Raw genomic sequence first — 21,676 nt, forward strand, 5'->3', positions numbered from 1 at the left:
TTTTTTTTTTTTTTTTTTTTTTTTAATTGAACCCAGATAATTCAACATGGTGCATGTTTTCGCGGTAAAAAAAACGCAATAAAACCAATTCCCTGCTTAAGAGGATGACGTGGGTCTGGTTGCATGGGTGTCAAATGGGTTTAATAAATGGAGCTGACCCAACCCAACCCCAACCCCAACCCCAACCCCAACCCCAAACTTTAAATTAGACAAGAGTAAGACATAAGATTTAGGGTAAAATTGGAAAATTAGGCCCAAATTATGTAGAAAAGTCAATATGAATATTTTAAAAGGGAGGGTAAAAACGAAATAATGGGTAAAGGTGAGGGCCGAAAAAGTGAAAAAAAGGCAACCACATTGAATTCCATGAGCGGAGACTTTAGATGGGAAATGGGAGAAGAGAGTGATGACGATCATCAAACTCGAAATGCTTTTCTAGTTTCCTTCCATAACAACTCACTCATATGGTGGAAGAGGAGACGACTGTGCCACCATCTCCTGCTCCTCTCCGCTCCGCTTCACTATTCTGGTTTTCTTCTTCTTCTTCTTTCCTTCTCTCCATTTACGTTCTTCTTCATGTATTTCTTTTCTTTCTTTCTTTCTTTTTTTCTGTAAAAGTCCTCTACGTTTGCGATGTACATCGTCCTCTCTAATTCTGCATATGCAGGAGAATCTTGAATGTCTCCCTTATGGATTTATGCTGTTATTCTATCCCCTTTCCATTGATTTCCTCCTAAAACTCCTCCGATTCATCCATTACCTCGGTCCTCTCCTACAATATGAGCATGGGTTTTGCCTCTCTTGGTGTTGGAAATGGAGGATCTCCGTCGTCTTTTTCCAATTTGTCACCTTTGGCGCCGCCCTTCACTCTTGATCGTTCCGTTACTAAACCTTTTCCGAGCCCGCCACTAGATATGACCGAACCTTCATTTGGGGTTGGGGTTGGGGTTGGGGTTGGGGTTGGGGCTGGGGCTGGGGTTCCCCTCAACTCTTCCCTGCACAATTGGCTCCCTTCCACCTCCAAAACCTCAGGCCTTGACTTCGTCTCCAGTTCCACCTCCGAATTTGATTGGTTCCCCTTCTCTTCTGGGTCAACATACCCCAGGTCGCAGCCTATGATGGAGCCTTCTGATAACCATGGACCTCTTTTGGGCCGTCTTACAATGTCTACAACTGACCGCTCCTTATACGGTCATTCCTCTGACGGACTAACAACTAGTATTGGTAAAGCAAAACCCTACTATCCTTCCTACGCCTCAACTTCATGTAACAAAGGTGGCCCTATGGTCCTTGTTGATCAACCAAGTTATAATTGGCCATTGCACTCGCATGTTGCTACATTCGATGTGCCCCCGTGCGCGGACCTCTCTTGGGGATCTTCAGGCTCTGAGAGATCAGTTGAAGAGGCTTCACATTCTATTGATATACCTGATCTGAATAAATGCAACGAGTTTGTGAGAGAATATCCAGACGAGGAATTGTTATTGGAGCAGAACCTTCACATGGATGCTCATTCTGCATTTCCTGGATGCCACCCCAAGACTAGGACACCGCCTTCAAATCCAGCGTCAAGTTCTCAGAACTATCAATTTCTGAAAAAGGCTCCATATCAGGAAATCTTAAGAGAGCAAGATGCTAGACTGAGTGTGGCTACTTTTTCCCTCAGACCACCTGTTGTCACTACTGATTCTTTTCTCAGGAATATCAGTCCATGTCATATTTCAGATTATGACCATGATTCCTTTGAAGGAAAACAAGGTGGCAACGACCTTTCAAATCTAAAGGAGTTTCTTCCAGTTCATTCTGATAGCAAGGAATTCTTTGGCACAGAGAACCATGGCACATGTATAGATAAAAATGATCCTATAGTTACTGAGTTCTCCTCAACCAAAATTCATGACTTACGAAGCAATATACATTCTGATAAGGATTCACCAGACTGTACATTGAAGGCCGGAATGGGACTTTATATTCCTGATGCCAGTCCCAACTTTAGTTCGCACCTTAACCCAATTGAAACCGCCACAACAATTGAGAGTTCCTCTGAAAGTTTTGATCCGTACAACCTTGCAGCGGTAGACTCTCCTTGCTGGAAAGGAGCTCGAATTTGTCGTACATCTCCATTTCAAGCTTTTGAAATTGTCACTCCAACTCGTATGAAGACTGAAGAAGTTTGCAACAGTGTGAATCTCTCATTGTCTCAAGTACCCCCTTCTACTGCCAAGGATACTGTTCATGAACCAAATGAAAGCACCATAGGCGGCATTCTGGAGAAGGGTGCAACATCTTCTCCAAAGATGCCTTCAGTTGCTGGTCCCTCCTTGCCTGCAGCACAGAAAACTAGCACTTCTGTGAAAGCAGGAGAATTTTGTTCTAAAATGGGCTGCTTCCATCCAGCTACCGGTAGCATCCATGACCCTGTAGAAGATAGTGGTGTCTCCTATTCTTCCTGTTCCATACCACTAAGTAAATATAAGCATAATTTAATGACTGGAAAAAGGATTGCAACTACAAGTTACATGAAGATGCATGCGGATGCAAGATTAAATAGTGACAACTCTTCTGAAAATGGTATGAATCATTTGTCATATGATGCTGCAAAACATATCCAGAATTTTCCTTCTGAGCTTGTGAAGGCATTTCCCAAAGAATCACTCTCAAAAATGGATATCCAGATTCTGGTTGATAAATTGCACGGTCTATCAGAAATGCTCCTTGCATATTGTTCAAATGGTTCAGCTGCATTACACCGGAAAGACGTCAAGTCTCTCAAGACTGTGATGAATAACCTTGATGTTTGTATAAATAGCTTTGGATCACAAGATTCTCTCTCACCTGAGCAACGAACTTCACAAAATCTTGAGACGTTTCATCAACTTCATTCGGTATGTTATGTCTACTGTCTAGTTTCTTCTTCGTTAAGTTCAGAAAGTGATATTTTGAAAACCCCTGATGAAAGTTTAAGTACCATACGATCATTGTACACACGCACACATTGATGAAGATTTTCTCTGGAGCAAATTTTCCCTTTTTCTGTTGAAGAAAAATGAAGATATTTTGCAGAACACTTGTACAATTTAACATCAGCGTATATGTTATAGTTATTATTTTTCTATGAGAAACCAATCTTTCACTGAGAAAAATGAATGAATATTTTAAGGGTAGGCATAGAAATAGACCCATAAAAGTGGACGTCGAAAACTAAATATGAAACAGACTTCAATCCAGGGATCTACCCTCCCCCCCTTGTTTCATCTCTTATTTATTCAGAGAGCTACTCTGTTTGAGTTTGTATGTCACATTTGACAATGCTTAAAATTTTTCTCTGCATTGTGTGGGAATCAAATTATAATTGCTGTGATTGTGTTATGTACTTGTTCATCAGGATTTCCAGGATGTGAGAGTGCTCAAGTCCCAATCCCAGATGACAAAGATGGAAGGAAAATATTTGGAGTGTTTATCAAATGATGGCAATGGTGTTGAGGAAACGAATCAATACATATTGTCTATCAAGAAAGACAAAGAAGCTGCGGACTCTCTTTATCTTAGGAATGGGATTGACTCGATGAAAGAAGACAGCATGACCAAGGTATCTATTAAGGATAGGAAGTGATATTTTTTCATCTGTTGTGTGGAAGGCATGCTAAGGTATATTGTGTATTGGCTATATATAAAGGATGATATCAGCTTATATCGTTATCATATTTTTAGGCTCTTAAGAAGGTTCTGAGAGAGAATTTTCATGATGACAAAGAACATCCTCAATCTCTTTTGTACAAGAATCTATGGCTTGAAGCAGAAGCTGCATTATGTGCTTCCAAATTAATAGCTCGATTTAGTATAGCAAAGTCGGAAATGGAGAAACATGAACTACCAATAGTGAGAGGTAAGTTTTGATGTTAGAACTTTCCCCCCATATTGTATTCACTTCGGCATGTAGTGTCAATGGTCTGTTCTCCTTACTCAGATATATTTATTTATGGGATAATTTTTATGGCTTAGAACATGCCGAAAATTGGGACGAACTACTCGTTTCTGGTGTATCTCCTGGTTCAAGCACCGTTGGGAAATTGGCACCTAAGACTAAAGTTGGTTCAACTTCATTTGTTCCCGTCCAGACTTCCCCTGCCGTGAGTGTCAGTAGTCATGCTGCAGATGATGTGATTACTAGATTCCATATTCTCAAATGCCGAGAGGATGAAGCAAAGGATAGGCATGCTGGATATTCCGGACAAGACATGGTTGAAAAATCAGCACTCGACAAGGAACAAACGGCAGTCCCTTATATCAATGACATGGATTCTTCCTTCCCCACCTCGAAGGTCAATGGGGATGACTCTAGGCCTGCTCTTCCATCAATTTCCCCTACCTTGACAAGGAACAGCCATACAGAAGATGTCATGTCTAGATTTCAAATTCTAAAATCTCGAGATGAGCGCATAAGTTCTTTGAATGTGGGAAAGGTGCAGAAAATTAGAAGCTCCTGTTGCAGTGAGATCGACATGTTGGCACCTAAAGGTAATACTGTGCATAGCCTGGGTATCTCAACTATACATCATCGCTTTGCAGATAATAAAACCGAAGTTGATGATTTAGATGCTTCAGCACCGGGCAGACTAGATGCCCCGAGGAGTCGTGGAAACCACATAAGCTTGACCTTGACCCCTGCGAGAGAACAGTTACAGGAGAGAGTAACTGTAAAAAAAGGGGGTTTGGGAGTTGAAACGGAACCTTTCTTGCGGTTTGAAGGTGGGAAGGAAGGTAGAAACTATGGTGAAGGCAAGCTTCCTGCTGGTTGTTCTGATGGGTCCTCATCTGAATGGGAACATGTTCTCTGGTGAATAGACTTGTTGTAATCAACTCTCTGTCGATGCTATCATACGTTTGATTTTTGTCGAATGAAGTTCAGATGGAACTGTTTAACCGAGATTCTCGGAGATTGTCAACCACAGTTGATCATAATAGATATATTTTTGTAATTACCTGGAGCAACTACCCGCTATCACTACGTTATATCTTTTTAGAAATTGGGGTTTCATTCTGATCTTACTAGAGGGATGATTCTGATCTTACTAGAGGGATGATTCCACAAAGACAACATTGGGAGCTGGAATTGAGATCATTATGGAATGAAAGGTTGGATCAATTAGCATGGAAATCATGTGCCAGTTTGTAGATTACAAAGTTGAAATAGTGCATTGGAAAACTGATCCAGGAATAAATATAGGAAATTTATACATTTGGTGTCATAGAAGTTGTGAAGGGGATCAGTGATAATGATAAAAATAAGTTAGAAAAAACCCTCCTCGAAATGAGGGATTGGTGGTGCGACAAAATATTGTTGATGAAAATGTAGAAGAAGAAACGCTAAAGCTACAGAAGCGGAGGAGGCGTGTGGTTGTTGTCTGAGTTGGATCGCCTTTCCCGTTTCGAAAATTGATCGGCATGACAGTGTGACGTCCAGTGGTCGCATGGAGCTATGGCATCGCAGACGTAACAATAGCACTGCACAGAATCATGCAGCTACCTTATCAATTTCAAATCTACAAAAGCGACCATTCCAATTCCAGTTTAACAGAAGGAATGGAAATTACCATCTCACAGTAAGTCTGATGGGGCGTCGTGGGGAAGGGAAATTTGAGACACAAATACCTGGCGTGCGGATAGTCTCTACAGGCCACCTGCCATCACAGTCCAAATAAAGGATAGGATATGTGTTATGAGAGCAATGGTGGTGATCGGACATGGGAGGAGGGGTTTTGGTGGGCTTACCTGACCCTTTTCAGCCACCAGCGAGACGTCAGAATCAGAGTCAGAGTCAGAGTGAGAGAGCGTTTGATTGAGGGAATGGAATGGGTCGAAGTCCAAGAGGTAACACTCCTCCATTGCGTCGAATCGCTTCAAATCCAATTTGTTTATGTTTTTGACGCACAGCATGGGTCGGAGGGGCTCATCGTCTTCTTCTTTTTGCATTCTCTTGCTCTTTGAATTCAAACGTCTTCGCTTCTTCGCTCCCTTCATCTTTCTCCTTCCATCTCAACCTGGTCGTATTACATTTGTAGGCAGGTCGTGTGGGTCAATTTTAAATTTAAATTCTGGCCGATCCTGTCTGGACTGTGGCGCCTGTTCCATCCAAAGCGTTAGCCCAAATTTCCATATGGGCCTCTTAACTTAACAAAGCCTTACCCCAAATCCCATATACCAATCCAACCCCACACCCAACCACGGATGGAAAGAGTAAGCTATGTAAAATAAGACACAAAGGCCGGCGTCACTAGCGATGGGGCCCTAGCATTTTCGCATCTTTTTGGTGCTCTTTTATTCCAGACCTTCTCTTTATTCCAGACCTTCTCTTCATTCCAACGCTCAATTCCCTCCAACCATACATCCCCTCATCCTAAACTTCCTATATAGGGGTGTCTTCTGAAATAAATACCTATAATTCTTCAACCACATTATCTTATCCCCACCCCTTAATAAAATTAATTCCAGTTTCACACATTACTTCTGCTCACTGCGTTTTGTTTCTTGGTTTTACAGGTGAATATTCAATTTGCTTTACTTCTTTCCCAATCAACATTAGTAACAAATGATATCCCAAGATTCCAAGTGTGGCTTCAAAGTGAGCAAGAATTCGGTAAGTCGTTACATCAAAATCTTGAACGCTAATGAGAAATTAGCTAAATAATGGAACACTTGCTATTGCAAATTGAATACTTGTCCAACTTCTAAAGACTCACTCAAATTCTCTTATTCTAACATATAATATAAAATATAAAGGAACCAAAAGCACAATAAAACAGGGGATTTCTAGTTGCCATGTAAACTCGAAATATTCTAAGATACATAAATATAATGCTTTATTTCTTCCCCCACTTGCTCTCTATCTTTTATGATATTTTAACTACGCCTCTAAACTTTTAATTTTGATTTTGCAAACAACCCATTAGCACCCTATTTATTCAAATATTAATATTAATGTGACAAGCTAATTAGATCGATAAGGATGATTTGACACGCATAAGGCCACAAAAAAGTTTAAATTTCTTCAAAATCCATTATTCTTAGTCTCACAAAAAAGCTCGGGCACACCCGCCTTTGTTTTAAAAATTGGCTCTACCTTACTATTTTTTCTTATTCTTCTTATTATTATTATGTGAGAGGGTGTCAAATCATCCTTTGTTGATCAAATTAGTGTAACATGTGGAAGCAAGGGTGGTAAGGGTTTATTAAAATCAAAATAAAAAATTTAGGGACGTAATTAAAATTTGTAAAAAAACCAGAGAGAGGAAGTCGTTAAGGAGGGGAGTGGTTTTTAAAGAGTTCCAAGCAATGTCGTTCATCCAAGTTTCTGCTCCAAAACTTACTGTAGTACTCTGCGTAGGTGAAGCCTCGGTAAATGGCGGGAGGCCCATGTCGGGTGAGGGGCGGTGCAGGGCTAATGAGGGCGTCGTCGCATGGGCAGAGGAAAGAAGCAACGGACAGCCTGGGCTTGTCCACATTCACAACCGCACGGTGCCAGACGCTCTTGTAAACCCCATTGCTCAATGCCTGTGGCAACCAAAAGCAACACCACCACCATTTATGAACTTCGAAGTTAAAACCATAAAAAGTTTACGAAAGGTGGAGGGTGAGAGATTATGGACGCACCTGCAACTGGTCGCCAATGTTGACGACAAAGGCATCGGGCTCGGGGCTGACAGCGAGCCACTTACCGTCTTTGAGGACTTGGAGGCCTGCGACGTGCTGGTCTTGAAGGAGGATCGTGAGAGCGTTGGGATCGGTATGGGCAGGGAGTCCGTAGGTGAGCTCTGGCTGGGGACAGGGCGGGTAATAATTGACAGCCATGTGCTGCCCCTGTTCCCCCAGCACCTCCCTAATGTAGTCCTTGTGAAGGCCCAAGCTCTCCGATATGAGCTCCTGAATTGTATACCCAAGTTCCCGTACTTGCACGCAATACTCACTCACAACTTCCCTGTCAGGTTCAACATTCCAGGTCCATACTTTATTTAGTTTTGGTCCATACTATTTAATGTATCAATAAAAAGTGTATAGCTACAAACAAATCAGAAGCACAGTGAATTGTATTTTTAGGCACCCACCATTAATACTGAAACCCCAAATCTCCGCCCATCCATTTCTTTATGTTAGGTGTTTTAATTGAATGGAACATTAAAATATTGGGTGAATTATTGAGATCTCTGATTGATATTTTTAAAAAATAAATAAATAAATAAAAGATTGAGATTCATATTCTAGTGAAATGGGGTAGAGTGAAAGGTACGGAGCATTAAAATATAGTTGACATAACATTCGAGAATCATCAATATGTTGAGGGAGGCAAGAAAAGATTATTTAAAATAGAAAGGCGTGTTGCGTGTTGCGTGTTGCGTGTTGCGTTGTTGCGTTGTTGGGCGTTGGATAAGAGGGGTGGTGACGTCAACGCGGTTGGGAGGATGACGTGAAGGATGAGGTGTTAAAATAAGACAAAAACATGTTTGGTTTAGAGAGAGGAGAAAACCCAGAGGGGTGCCCCACCGCCGTCCATTTTCCATACACCACCGGCACCCAGGTTCACGTTCGGTTTAGAGATCACAAATTCTGAACATGGGTGCACATGGAAGGAACCACACTACTACTACTACTACTAAAACACCTTCTACTTTCATCTAAGTGGACCCCACTTCCTCTCTCCCCTTTCTTCCTCATCACAATTTCTCTTTGCCTTTTCCATTTTCAACCCCCATCCAAATATCTAAGATTTTTCTTTTCTTTTCTTTTCTTTTTAATTTCCTTCCATTTTCACTTATAATTTTGTTTTTTTTTTATTTTTATAAATAAAACCAAAAGAACCAATGAGTGATATCCACGTCAGATGAAACCATTAATTCCTCTTAAAATCAAATTCCCATTTCACTGTTTTTCATGGAAACAAATTATTATTATTAATTTTCAAATTAAAAAGAAAAAAGAAAAAAAAACAAAAACAAAAAACGGCCTCCTATATACCTATGCTACTCGGCTCCGTTCATTTATTTCATTCTTTGCAATGTCTTTCCCATAGAGCAATACATATTCTCACCGAATATCCATTTACTTTTCCTTTCTTTCTTTTTTTTTTTTTATAAAAAAGAAAAAGAAAAAGATAAAGATAAAGGGAAAAGGAAAAAGGAAAATCCTTGATTCCATCTTTTAAATACCATCGGTAGTTTTTTCCGTTATAAATCTATTCCGCACGAAATTTATTTGAATAAAAATATAACGACGTCAGACAGACATATGATATGTTTGTATTATTTCAATAAAAAAAAACATGACATGTTGAGACAGACTTGGCTAAGAATAAAGGATTCAGCACAACTTAAAATAAAACAAGCGGATTTATATTTAAAAGTAAAAAAGAAAAAAAAATTAGAAATTGAGAATATTTTAGTGATAAAAGAATTTATAAAGGTGGAAATTAGAGAGCAATGGGAAGAAAAGGATATGAAAGAAGTAAAGGGAGAGAGGGAGGAACCTGAAGAGAGGAGGGTTAGTGGGCCAATGGGGCAGGTATTTGGAGAGAGGATAGCAATGGAGTCTGAGATAATCCCTCCAGTTGTGAAATTCCTCCTTCCGGACGTTGAAACTTGTGGACAGCCTGACCGTCTTGGAAGGGTCGTCGGAGTAAAGTTTGAGCTTCTCCTCCAGCGGCAGCCCAAAGAAGGCATTCCCAACCCCTATCGTTCTCTCCACCAATTCCTTACTCACTCCATGGTTCCTCACCTGCGTTTCAACTTCAAATTTTAGTCGTTCAATTTCAACTACGAACTCTAAACCCCCATTGAAACAAATATACCTGGAAAAACCCGTAACACTTGCAGGCCTCCCCCACTTGTTCCACCATCCAGCCTCTGTCCTCGCATCCCAAGTCGATGATTGGGACGTTCTCCAAACAGCACACTTCCGACAACCTCGGCCTGTCCGACTCCGGCCTTTCATACTTTTCCGGCAATCTCTCGTGGCGCGTCCCCGAAGACAAAAGTTGGGTCTCCATTTTCTTGTTGAGGATATCACACCTTAACAGCCCACAAAATCCCTATTTTAGAGAGGGAGTTGAGGAAACCCCATGACCTGCCCACTCTCTATCACATGCCCCACCATGTTTGCCACCCTTCTCCAATTCCGCGCTTTATACATTAATAACTTACATAATTTGTTTCTACACTCAAATACAAAAATCATGAAAAGTAAAATATAAAACAATTAATTTAACTTAATCGCTAAAAAGAAAAAAAGAAAGTTTTAAAAGACGGTCCAATTAATTCACCCGATTGTCTTTGACATTAAAGAGCAATTTGATTATTTTGATGAATGAGTCAAAATATGTGGCTGTGTCCAAACTTTCCATTAATATTCAATTAGCATCTCTATGCCAACTTCGAAGATAGCTACACACAAATTCAACCAACTATCCTTCTTGTTATTATTTATTTTATTACATTATTGTATTTTTAAAAATGTGAAAACTTGCTTATTAATACATTATTTATTTGAAGAGAGTGAAAAGTGCTGTCGCAATATCTACCACTCAAAAGTATGCATAGATATGAAAATATTATTACTCAACGAAAGAATACAGATTTAAGAATGAGAAAAAGAATTGGGATCGAATGTTCTATCTTCATTGATATTCACGACCTTTAAATAGGATACAAGATACTAAATAATATCTACCAAGAAAATATAAACTAACTAAATCCTGATAATAAAATAAAATATACTACTATTCAAATTCAACTGATTACGATATCTAAGATATATTTCCTAACTAATATATTCTAGAAGATTACGAATATCATATATTCCATAACTAATTCAAACTAAAATAAGTTGCACTAAATCGTGACAAGTGCTTCTTCATATTAATTAAATACACGCATTCATCACTATATTGAAACCTTAAAAATGCTTTCAACTTTTAAAAAGTGATGTTGAGGGGGAAAAGGTTAATTTCATTATTGAAGGGAGGCCTTTTTAAAAAGCCAACCTTTTAAAGGATTATTGATATTGATAAAATATGTATATATATATATATATGATAAGATTCAAATTCATATTTATTTATTTATTATTGTTCTGTTTTAAGAATACCGCGCCAGACGAAATATTGAGAATTCAAATTTACGAAATCTACTTTTGTTTTCATTTAGAAATAAAATTTTAAAAATTGAATAATTATACTAATTGACGTGGCCTAAACTAGTCCTCATCTACGTGATTGAATAATTATACTCCTTTAGTTTTTAGTGGATTGAGTTAAGTCCCAAATTTTTTTGTCACATTCACGATGACACTTAAATTTTGAAAAAAGACAAATTTAAGGGATAGGATAAAATTTGATCCATACTTTAATTTATCTCTACAACTATATAATATCATATACTCAAAACATGCATAATCTTTCATGACTTGGATCGCGTAACTCATTTATCCGTGTATTTTTAATAAACTCAATAAATTTGAAGATAAGAATTTAAACCTTTAATTTTTCTAACCAATAATTATGTCCACATTGACATATCAATATCTTATTGTGTTACATATTCACTAAGTATTTGAAACGTGTAAATTGGACAATAGGATGAAACGAAGACTTGAATGGGAGACTTTTAATGGAGAAAAAGAAAAAAAAAAAAAAAGGGAAAAAGGAGAAAGACTTTGAGTTGACATATCTCTAGGGTATTTGAAAAGTCATTTTTGAGGTATCCAAACCATACGCTGATGTTCCCTTATCAAACACAAGGAACCCACACACAACGAATACGCGTGGAAAAAAATGCAGCTTCCCCACTAATCTCGTCACCATTTATGTCTCAATTTTACTACGTTGATGTGAAAATAATATATGAATTTATATTTTAATAATTATTAGGAGCCACGGGTTGTTTAAATAATTTGTTGACCATTTCAACACACTCCACGGATTTTTGAGGTTTGAAAGGTTATGAGGGAGAGGGCATTTGTGTCTATATGCGCATATTTTTCGGTATAGAACTGTAAGATTTAGGGAGCTGGAAGAATTAAATAATATGAATGAGGATGACGTCATTCAAGTGACGTGGGTGTATGACACTTTGTCGTCATTTGGTACTAAATGTTAAATTAATTGAACCCTTCCAACCTCAAGAAGTCACCCGTAGAAGTCGTTTCCAAATTGAGTTCAATAACCTTCTTTTTCTTTTATTTATTTATTTATTATTATTATTTTTTTTTTTTTGTTTTGATAAGAAAGAATATAGCTTCATTTTGTTTTATCATGGTTTTCAGAAGGAAGAAAAAAGAAAAAGAATGCATGAAAAATGAGGCAGTAGCAGCAAGGGGCTGAAGAGCAGCATCTCTATAATTTGGGATATTACACCCTCTCTCTCTCTCTCTCTCTCTCTCTCTCTCTCTCCCTGCTGGGGGCATGCGGCTTCAAATCATCATCGCCTTTTGTTTTGCCCATAGTTTTCAGTATTTGTTGACAAAAAAGAAAAGAAAAAAGATAAAAAAATTGAATTCCCACTTGTGTTCCTGCACTGTAAATGAGTCGGTATTCCCAACCAAGCCGCCAATCTGCAGTTGCTGGAGAACCCACTTTTGGGCAAGGCCCATGGACCTGCAGCAGTTGGGCTGAGGCGGACCGGAATGTTTCTTGAATTTGAGGCTTAGCCCATTGTGTAGCAGATGAGATGAGATGATAGATAGCGCGTGGACCCTGGAAGTTGGAAGGAATCAACACCAACACCCACCCAAGCGATCCATACGCAATGCTTGACCGGTTTCTTGAGCAGCAGCCCAAATATGACTTTTCTCTCTTCTTTTAACCCAACCACTCCTTGCCTTTCTGTCTGCGTCCTTCTCCTCCTCCTCCTCCTCCTCCTCCTCTGAACTCAATCATGGAAAACGCCGCCCCAAGATCCGAATTCATGGCCACCTACGATTCCCCGCACCCTCTCTATGCCATGGCCATCTCTTCCGCCCACACCCACTCTCGCACTTTCCCCAATCGCATAGCCCTTGGTAGCTTCATCGAACAGTGCACCAACCGTGTCGACATTGTGTCTTTTGATCCAGATTCCCTCTCCATTCAAACGCATCCTTCTCTCTCCTTCGACCACCCCTACCCACCCACCAAGCTCATGTTCAATCCCGATGCCCTCTCCTCTCTCCGCAACTCCTCCGACATCTTGGCCTCCTCCGGCGACTATCTCCGCCTCTGGCAAGTTGGAGATTCTTCTATCGAACCCCTCTCTGTCCTCAACAACAGCAAAACCAGTGAATTCTGCGCCCCCTTAACTTCCTTCGACTGGAATGAAGTCGAGCCCAAGAGAATTGGAACCTCCAGCATTGATACCACTTGCACTATTTGGGATATTGAGAAGAGCGTGGTTGAAACCCAGTTCATAGCTCACGACAAAGAGGTTTATGACATTGCGTGGGGGGAAGCCCGAGTTTTTGCCTCCGTTTCCGCTGATGGGTCGGTCAGGATTTTCGACTTGAGAGATAAAGAGCACTCCACCATTATATACGAAAGCCCCCAACCCGATACCCCTTTGCTTAGACTGGCTTGGAACAAGCAGGACCTGCGGTACATGGCCACAATTTTGATGGACAGCAACAAAGTTGTTATTTTGGACATTCGCTCGCCAAGTGTGCCGGTTGCTGAGCTGGAGAGGCATCATTCCAGTGTCAATGCCATTGCCTGGGCTCCACGGAGCTGCAGACATATTTGCTCCGCTGGGGATGACAAACAGGCGCTTATTTGGGAGTTGCCAATGGTTGCAGGCCCGAATGGCATTGATCCAATGTCCATGTATTCTGCTGCACATGAAATTAACCAGTTGCAGTGGTCCGCCGCCCAGCCTGATTGGATTGCTCTGGCGTTTTCTAACAAGATGCAGCTTTTGAAAGTTTGAGGTCTGAGAACGTTTTCCACTGTGTACCTATTGTGTATCTACTACTGCTATATATATTCTTCCCTTCGTTTTCCCCTGTTCTATAAGCCACATATATTGCTATAGGCGTAGTTTTAGTTTCAGTGCTAAGATGTTATTGCTACTCGGATGGTATAAATGTTGATGCTTCATCTTGCCAACAGACAGCGCAATTTAAGTTACCTCGCTTGAATTCCTTATATTTAATCAAACCTAAGCTACCCACTTTCTTATCCCTTCAAAGTTTGATTTGTTTATTTTATTTGCATTACATTAGGCAATAGGAGGAGGCTTTGTTGTTTTGAGTTCTAATGCTATGTATCCCTCAACTCTGTTGGAAACCAAGGAAGGACAGCTACCCTTCACACACTGCTGATCCTTGCTTCCAACATATACGCCAGTTTGGATCAAGGGTTGTTGACAATGGGAGAATCTACTTGTTCTCTTGCAATGTTGATTTGAATTTCCGATGGTTCGTTCTACTAAGTTGACAAGTGGAAGTGTGTCATTTGCCTAGGTTCTGGGTTCTTGGGCTTGCCAAATGCATGTCATGACTTTTATTGAGTGTTAAGAAGATGAAGACAGAAGGCACTTCTAGTTTATAATCTCAGCTTATGAGGTGAGATATGATTGGATTGGATTGGCTAGAGTTGATACATAACCCAAGTTGCAATAATAATGTAGTTAGTCATTCAGATTCTGAAGATTCAATGGCAGCCACAGCTTTTACAAAAAATCGTTCATGATGTGGGGCTGAAATTCACAACAAAAATATGTTTTTTTCTTTTAATGTTCATGATGCGGACTTGGGATCATTTATTTTAATTGAGAACCCTTCATCATGAACAAAAGTTGTGGAGTCCAACAGAGAACCCTTCATCTCTGCTTGCATCCATCTTTAACGCAGTCGCTTGATGCACCAATACGTCTTTATGAGCTCGAGCTCATCTGATATGGGTAAAAGTTGGTACTGAATATCTATCCAGACTGTCCTGTTGCATGGCAGAGTGAGAGTACACGGATACAAAGACCCACTGCGAATTTTATGAAAGAAAATGGGACACCTAATGGAGTAATATCCAAGTGGTCCATCAGCTGAGATGGAGACCTTCAAATTATCCAAATGTTGCATTGGGAGACAGTTTCCTTAGGATTTCGGATAACGCACACAACCCACCAGATCCCATTTTGTGAAGCCTGCTCCTCTAACCTACAAAATTGAAGTTTAAATTACATTTATTTAAGAAGATTGATGCTGCTGCAGTGGCACGGGATTCGTCCTGCGTCCACAAAAAGGCCTCGCTTTCTTTATCCATCTGTTTCCCTTCTCTCCTTGTTTCTTCAGTTTTCAAATTCCTGTTCCCATTCCCATGGCCGCTCTCACCTCTTCTATGCAAACGAATCTCCTCTCCGCCCATTCCTTAACGCCTTCTTCTTCTTCTTCTTCTTCTTCTACAGTTTCTACTTTTCCCACCTCCTTCTCTCTTCCCACCTCTACCAACTCCGCTGTTCTCAAAACTCACGCTCTCTCTTCCCATGCTTCTGCCTTCTTCAACTCCTGCAACCACTGCTTTCGGACCATTGTGGTAGCACCACGCAAACGTCATGCCACAAGATCTTTCAGTATTCGGATGTCCTGGGACGGCCCTCTCTCCTCCGTCAAATTAATTGTTCAAGGCAAAAATTTGGAGGTATTTTAGCTTCATCTTCGCTGTTGTTTCTCAGGCAATGCAAGCTTCTGTTCCAATTCTTGTTTTCAGTTTTTTTTCACGTGTTTCCTACTGCGCTGAATTGTTGGAGTCTTAGGTCTGTCCAGGACTTCTTTACTAGTGAGTGTCTCGACTAGTCGTTCTCTAATGATTTGGTTCCTTAATCGGATCGTGCTCCTTATTGGGAGTAAGATCTAGAGAGAAATCTCGTGCTCCTTATTCGTCTTCCTTAATCGACCTGCTAACTCACTACCCTTAATAATTGAAGCGTGCTTCCAAAACTATCCACTAGTTACAAACCCAATAATTTCTCCCCCCGAACTGAACATTTCAAACACTAATTAGAAACCTATTCCACTGAGTTTCTCCCTTTACTCAAAGCCTTCTCCATTACTTTTATTTGCTCCAGCTAAAACTGCTAATTTCTATGCGTCATTTCTCATGCGTTTTCCATATCAAAACTCATGTCCCTTCTCCATTTTTTACTCTACACAGCCTCTCTGAAATGATCAGTATCAACAATAGTAAGCATGGCATCAGGAATCCACTACAATTTTTTTTTTTTCTCTAAAAAGGGTCCTCACCCTATTTCCTAACCTTCATCCAAATTGCTAGTCTTTTATATCTTCGTTTATTGCCGCTAGGGGATGGTTTTTAGGTGCATTCATTTTCTTCTATATCAGCATCTAAACCAAATTTTCTTCTCATCAAACACAACCATTTCCCTTCCATGATTATTTCATTTGGGGTAACACGCAATGGCAACTTCGTATTTCCCAATTTCAATTGTTTTCTTCTTCAGATACAACATATCTGCTTGAGGGATTCCTTTGTAAAATTGGATCACGAAATCTATAGGCCCTTGGCTTTTCACTAAACCAAGCCGCACAACTCGAGCTTTATCATCCTGCTTAGTTCTTCAGCATGATTCACACATCCAAAATTAGTTAAGTACTCAACAGGCCAACTCCACTCCCATTTGGAGTTCTTATTTTAGTGGGTCCTATCTGGAGACATACTGAAAACTTCTTCCAAATCAAAAGAAACAAAAGAAAAAATGGGTTCATTTGGAAGAAAGATGGAGTCCGACCTGTAGAGCACATGTAAGGCACAGTCGGTTGATCGGATCTCTATCTCTCTCTAGATATCTAGAGATGGAGAGAGATGTGAAAGTAATAGGCTTATAAAAGGTTTGGAACTCGAATTCCACTTGACGAGGGTATGGGATTGCTTGACTACATGCAAAAACTTTTCCTTCGACTGGATTGAATAATGATCTTTATTTCCAAGCTTAAGCTTAATGCTTGCGAGGCCAAGGTGGAACTGATTAAGCTTAAGCTTGGTTGATTTTGTCAAGGTGAAGAACTGGTTAAGCTTAAGCTTGGTTGATTTTGTCAAGGTGAAAGAACTGATTAAGCTTAGTTGATTTTGTCAGAAGAAAGTAGGTTACGCTGGTTCATTGATTAGTAAACCTCCCATGCTGGTAAAGCTTAGCTAAAGCCATACCCGCGAGATCCCATAGTGACTTGGCTTTGGGGTGGTTCTCCGTGGACAATGCCACCTCAAATCATTTTTCTTTTTCTCTTGCATCAAGTTGACCCACTCCCCACTATGTAGTGATTATAATCGATCATGTACGTGTCATCCCCTCCATTCCGATTGGTATATCATGAAAAAATCAAGCCCTTTGCACTACTGCTTTCTCTTGCCCAATGTTAGCCTTGTCAAAAGGTAGGTTTCCGCTCGTTGGTTAATTCATCCTGCAAGTCTATTTCTTTGAATTAGTACTGGTTTCTAGGAAAGTTGTTAATGATATTTTTAGTCAGTTAGCTTAAGTTTCTATACTTGGAGATACCGGCTAGAGTTGGGTAAGTGTAGTTTGTTGCTGATTTTATGGAGTTAACTAGGCTATTTTTAGCATTTGGAATTTGTATTTATAGTGACAAGTGATTGAATAAAACTGTTCACTTCCCAATTCTTCTCTATCTATTAAGAACAGCACCACTGTGAACAGCCTAATTTGCTGGTTCTGGCCAGAAGAAATTTGGGCGTTCTTTAAGCATAGTAATAGTCATTAAGATTATGTTTTTTAAAGCATGCGAATCTCCAAATTGGTGGTCATATCATTCTTTTATACAACTACATTTAGTTATCGTGTTTATGCAACCGTCAGTTGTTGAATGCTATTTGAACTCAAAAATTGGTGAACGCATGTGAAACTCTTTTCAATCAGTACATAGGGGCATATGGCCTTTCCTACTGATCAAAACAAGTTTGACAAGTCCACACTTTAGAGTGTACTCTTTGAAGCATATGTGAAACTCTCTAGATCCTTTCACGCCATTGATTTCCTTTGTCCATTACGAAGTAAACATTGCATAAATTTGGAAGAGACTTAAGCTAAGCTCTAGCTATGTTGAAGTTTCATTAAGCCCTTCAACTCAGCTATCCATGTCTTCAATGCTAAAGCTGCACAATATCTTCACCCGTAGATACTATAGGTTAAGGTATAACTTTGAGCATGAACTTATTCACCGCCATTATTAGACTCTTCCAAGATGGAAATAATTTGCACTTTCTTTCCTAAAATAGGAGACAGAGAATTTAAAATTTGCATTCAAAATCTATATGAAAGTAGTTTAAAGATAATATCTGTAGAGTCAAATCAAAAGGGCTAGCTTCAAATTCATTGAAGAGAAGGTTTAGAAACTAACCATTGACTGTAGGTCATCTTCTCCAACTTGCGTTCGTGCCATTCTGCTTCTTTTTTTATTTGTTTTCTTAAAATTCCCGGTGTTACAATAGCACTACTCTGATCGGCAAATTATTATTCAGCCCTTTACAGCACTACTAACACGTGTAAAAAAATTACCTTGTTGGTAGAAACTCCAATGAGAATGACAAGACCACCAACTAGCTATCGGAATTTCAATTACCCAATTTATCATATCTCAATGTTTCAAATGTCGGACCTTGAGTGGAGTTATTTTTTTTACTGTGCAAAATACTAGTTGACTGAGGCAGTTAAGAAGCACGTGGAAGAGAAGGTTGGCAAGGCAGTCCAGAAGCACAGTCACTTAGTGAGAGAAGTAGATGTCAGACTATCAGTTAGAGGTGGTGAGTTTGGGAAGGGCCCAAGAATTAGAAGATGCGAGGTATTGTATTGTTCCTTTATTTTAAATTTATCCATATGAATTGATTCTTTTTCTTTTCTAAAAACATGTGTGTTTGTGTAGGTTACTTTATTCACGAAGAAGCATGGAGTTGTACGAGCAGAGGAAGATGCCGAGACCGTGTATGCAAGCATTGATTTGGTATCTTCCATCATGCAGAGAAAGCTGAGAAAGATTAAAGAGAAAGATTCAGATCATGGCCGGCACATGAAAGGATTTGACAGATCGAAAATAAGAGAACCTGCGCCAATAGTAGTTGAAGATGAGGAAGAAGAGGTTTCTCAGGAAGATGGTGGAGAAGCTATTGATGAGGTTATTCCTTCAACCTTTGGTTTTTTTTTTTTTACCTTGAGTTCATTTTGCTGCATATATTAATCATCTAAGGTGATATTAGCTTGTACAAACTCATGGGTTCCATATTTACTATTTTCCACATGTTGAAGCTAATATGAGTGCTAGAGTTACTAAACCACAACTGTTATTGCTTAGTTAGAAATTGTTGTTTTCTCTAGTTTCTTATAAGGAAAAACAATCATCGATTTCGTAGTTGATTTTCTTTTTCCTATCTAGTGGTTGGTCTGAGGAAATGCTAGATGCAGAACTCAGCATCAGTTGAACCAGGTGCAATAAGTTACTCCTTGTGTAGGGGGGAAGAATGGAAAGCAGTGCATTCTCAATCTTGATTTCCCCTTCTGCTGTGCTTTTTTCAACTAAATTCTGCCCAACTCATCGTAGTTATATTTACTGTGAGATCTCACATCAATTGGGAAGGAAACGAAGCATTCTTTATAAGATTGTGGAAACCTTTCCCTAGCAAACATGTTTTAATAACCTCGAGGGGAAACCCAAAAGAAAAAGTTCAAAAAGAACAATATCTGCTAGCGGTATAAGGTTAATCAGTCAGGTCTTTTCTTTCACAACATGCTATTTTTGGTGAACATGAAAGCATCGGAAATTGGATCTTGTAGATGTAAGATAGAGGGCCTCCATAGTTGTAGAAGCCTAATATTTGTTATTTCTTGCGGAGCCAGCGTTGTGCTCAACTGTTATTGATTAGCTTCTAACTGTCGGACAGTACTTCATTGTCTACAAGGGACTGTTACATTAGAATTTCCTTTCAACTTTATCCCTTTAACCTGCTTAGAGTTACCAAGTTGGTTCATCACAGCAATTGAGACATCCTTCAAAGCTTGCATAGACCCTTTGCTCTTAACGAGTGTTTTATGGCCCCTTCCAACGTACTTGATCGTTATAGCTTTTGATTCATTTGCCTATTTTGTTGACATTCACCCCTAACCTGGGTATCATTTTTAGATGACTAAATCATGCATCATATATTGGAAGCTTGTGAATAATATATCGAAATGGTTAAAATGTTGTTTTTCCTTTTTCATGTTTATCTTGATTTCAGATTGTTCGGACAAAATACTTCGATATGCCGCCGTTGACAGTTGAAGAAGCAATCGAACAACTAAAGAATATTGACCATGATTTCTATGGTTTCCGGAATGAAGAAACTGGTGCGTTGATTTGATTATTAAAAAAAAAAAACTTGCTTTGTTGGGATTCTGTGCTGTTTATATCGTGGCTTGTTTCATCTTTGGCTCAGGTGAGATTAACATCTTATATAAAAGAAAGGATGGAGGATATGGACTTATCATCCCAAAAGAAGATGGCAATGCTGAGAAAATAGAAACTGTGACGGTTGAAGTAGCCAGAGAAGCCTCCTTGGCGGAATGATTGGACTTCACGGAGGAAGTTGCATGTTCAAGATTACATTTGCTTAAAACTGCACAACTTTGACTGGAGCATCTGAAGGCCTTGCTTGCAGGGAGTATGTACATTTAAATTTGAGGCTACTTGATGATGAAGACAATTTTGTGTTGGGTACTTGCAGGGAGTATGTACATTTAAATGAGATCTATTTAAGTGTTGGGTACAATGAGATGCACAATATTATAATAAATGAAAGATTCTGCATGCAGGGGTTATCTTTTGTAATCAGAATCTCTTTTCTACTGGCATGGCCAGTTCTGGTTAGGTTGTACTGTTTGTACTTGAATCTTGATTCGTCTCACTTCCTTTCTTAAAAGTCTGTCTATACTTTATTCATATACTACATGATATTGGTCGTACAAACACGTCCATTTGACTGGCCACTGATTACTGATTATCAAGTGAACGTCAAATGTTAGTTCTTACAGAAACTGGGATCCTAACGGAATGAACTCCATCCAGCCAAGTCAAGCTTCCAAAACAGTATCCGGTTGTTACTCTGTGATTAGAAGAGATAGTAACGGTGAAGGAGATGCTCTTCATCTTGTGGTTGAATTTTAGTATACGAGGCTTTACGGCTATGGTGATGCCGGGCGGGGCCTCAATGGCAGCCTTGTATGAGGAATTGATCGCACCCACATTTGTGACAGTTCTGGTGAGACTTACCGGGTGAGTAAGGCTGGGAATTGTTATGGATGGCACGTTTATATCCAAAATAGATGGTCGTCTTTTGGGGCAAGATATGGACCTCTTGGTAATCCCCGAGATGGCGGAGTTGTTATAGCCCTTCGCACAGAAATACTGAATATAATCTGCCATCCCCATGTCGTATACAAGACCAGGGTCCACTGCTTTATTGGGGTTCACTATTCCACCTCCAAAATCGAAAGGACGGGCAGACATCATTGGTTGTCCCTCCGCGAATATTACTGCGCCATATGGATCCGAACTCCAGGCTGCATATTATAGTTTATAACGTCAGTTGAAGGCGTGATATGTTAAATAACATTTAAAAGTAGAGGCGCTAAATGGTGAAGGTCAGCTACCTGTTGTAACAATG

General features: G+C 39.7%; 6 protein-coding genes across 6 annotated transcripts; 3 read left to right on the top strand and 3 right to left on the bottom strand.

Moving 5' to 3' along the window:
• Positions 1–552: 552 nt before the first annotated feature.
• LOC111430557 lies at positions 553–4,982 on the top strand. The gene is made up of 4 exons (XM_023066828.1): positions 553–2,885; positions 3,386–3,589; positions 3,712–3,886; positions 4,003–4,982. The coding sequence occupies exons 1-4, from the start codon at positions 780–782 to the stop codon at positions 4,839–4,841; spliced, it is 3,324 nt and encodes a 1,107-aa protein (XP_022922596.1). The 5' UTR covers positions 553–779; the 3' UTR covers positions 4,842–4,982.
• Positions 4,983–5,125: 143 nt separating this feature from the next.
• On the bottom strand, positions 5,126–6,547 carry LOC111430566. Its single transcript, XM_023066842.1, has 3 exons — positions 5,773–6,547; positions 5,595–5,681; positions 5,126–5,505 (listed from the first exon to the last, which is right to left on the bottom strand). The coding sequence occupies exons 1-3, from the start codon at positions 6,019–6,021 to the stop codon at positions 5,374–5,376; spliced, it is 468 nt and encodes a 155-aa protein (XP_022922610.1). The 5' UTR covers positions 6,022–6,547; the 3' UTR covers positions 5,126–5,373.
• A 250-nt stretch (positions 6,548–6,797) lies between these two features.
• LOC111430560 (protein DOWNY MILDEW RESISTANCE 6) lies at positions 6,798–10,178 on the bottom strand. Its single transcript, XM_023066834.1, has 4 exons — positions 9,839–10,178; positions 9,518–9,765; positions 7,651–7,975; positions 6,798–7,551 (listed from the first exon to the last, which is right to left on the bottom strand). Exons 1-4 carry the CDS (start codon positions 10,034–10,036, stop codon positions 7,297–7,299), a joined length of 1,026 nt encoding a protein of 341 aa, XP_022922602.1. The 5' UTR covers positions 10,037–10,178; the 3' UTR covers positions 6,798–7,296.
• A 2,338-nt stretch (positions 10,179–12,516) lies between these two features.
• On the top strand, positions 12,517–14,194 carry LOC111430561 (protein TRANSPARENT TESTA GLABRA 1). Its single transcript, XM_023066835.1, has one exon. It carries the CDS (start codon positions 12,921–12,923, stop codon positions 13,938–13,940), a length of 1,020 nt encoding a protein of 339 aa, XP_022922603.1. The 5' UTR covers positions 12,517–12,920; the 3' UTR covers positions 13,941–14,194.
• A 1,005-nt stretch (positions 14,195–15,199) lies between these two features.
• LOC111430564 (ribosome-binding factor PSRP1, chloroplastic) lies at positions 15,200–20,932 on the top strand. Its single transcript, XM_023066839.1, has 5 exons — positions 15,200–15,649; positions 18,679–18,822; positions 18,904–19,152; positions 20,252–20,360; positions 20,450–20,932. The coding sequence occupies exons 1-5, from the start codon at positions 15,329–15,331 to the stop codon at positions 20,578–20,580; spliced, it is 954 nt and encodes a 317-aa protein (XP_022922607.1). The 5' UTR covers positions 15,200–15,328; the 3' UTR covers positions 20,581–20,932.
• On the bottom strand, positions 20,923–21,676 carry LOC111430565 (subtilisin-like protease SBT3.3). Its single transcript, XM_023066840.1, has 2 exons — positions 21,663–21,676; positions 20,923–21,572 (listed from the first exon to the last, which is right to left on the bottom strand). The coding sequence occupies exon 2, from the start codon at positions 21,520–21,522 to the stop codon at positions 21,025–21,027; it is 498 nt and encodes a 165-aa protein (XP_022922608.1). The 5' UTR covers positions 21,523–21,572; positions 21,663–21,676; the 3' UTR covers positions 20,923–21,024.

This window comes from Cucurbita moschata, unplaced genomic scaffold (genome assembly GCF_002738365.1).
Source record: "Cucurbita moschata cultivar Rifu unplaced genomic scaffold, Cmos_1.0 Cmo_Scf00034, whole genome shotgun sequence".
Taxonomy (NCBI): domain Eukaryota; kingdom Viridiplantae; phylum Streptophyta; class Magnoliopsida; order Cucurbitales; family Cucurbitaceae; genus Cucurbita; species Cucurbita moschata.

Excerpts from the sequence above, each read along its gene's own strand:
- LOC111430557 (XM_023066828.1), top strand. The coding sequence starts at position 780 with ATGAGCATGGGTTTTGCCTCTCTTGGTGTTGGAAATGGAGGATCTCCG. Across the intron at positions 2,886-3,385 it reads CGTTTCATCAACTTCATTCG|GATTTCCAGGATGTGAGAGT; the intron begins GTATGTTATGTC and ends CTTGTTCATCAG. Across the intron at positions 3,590-3,711 it reads AAGAAGACAGCATGACCAAG|GCTCTTAAGAAGGTTCTGAG; the intron begins GTATCTATTAAG and ends TCATATTTTTAG.
- LOC111430560 (XM_023066834.1), bottom strand. The coding sequence starts at position 10,036 with ATGGAGACCCAACTTTTGTCTTCGGGGACGCGCCACGAGAGATTGCCG. Across the intron at positions 9,766-9,838 it reads AGTGTTACGGGTTTTTCCAG|GTGAGGAACCATGGAGTGAG; the intron begins GTATATTTGTTT and ends GTTGAAACGCAG. Across the intron at positions 7,552-7,650 it reads ACATTGGCGACCAGTTGCAG|GCATTGAGCAATGGGGTTTA; the intron begins GTGCGTCCATAA and ends TGGTTGCCACAG.
- LOC111430564 (XM_023066839.1), top strand. The coding sequence starts at position 15,329 with ATGGCCGCTCTCACCTCTTCTATGCAAACGAATCTCCTCTCCGCCCAT. Across the intron at positions 15,650-18,678 it reads TTCAAGGCAAAAATTTGGAG|TTGACTGAGGCAGTTAAGAA; the intron begins GTATTTTAGCTT and ends GCAAAATACTAG. Across the intron at positions 19,153-20,251 it reads GTGGAGAAGCTATTGATGAG|ATTGTTCGGACAAAATACTT; the intron begins GTTATTCCTTCA and ends TCTTGATTTCAG.
- LOC111430561 (XM_023066835.1), top strand. The coding sequence starts at position 12,921 with ATGGAAAACGCCGCCCCAAGATCCGAATTCATGGCCACCTACGATTCC.
- LOC111430565 (XM_023066840.1), bottom strand. The coding sequence starts at position 21,522 with ATGATGTCTGCCCGTCCTTTCGATTTTGGAGGTGGAATAGTGAACCCC.
- LOC111430566 (XM_023066842.1), bottom strand. The coding sequence starts at position 6,021 with ATGAAGGGAGCGAAGAAGCGAAGACGTTTGAATTCAAAGAGCAAGAGA. Across the intron at positions 5,682-5,772 it reads TGGTGGCTGAAAAGGGTCAG|GTGGCCTGTAGAGACTATCC; the intron begins GTAAGCCCACCA and ends CTGTGATGGCAG. Across the intron at positions 5,506-5,594 it reads ATCAGACTTACTGTGAGATG|TGCTATTGTTACGTCTGCGA; the intron begins GTAATTTCCATT and ends GATTCTGTGCAG.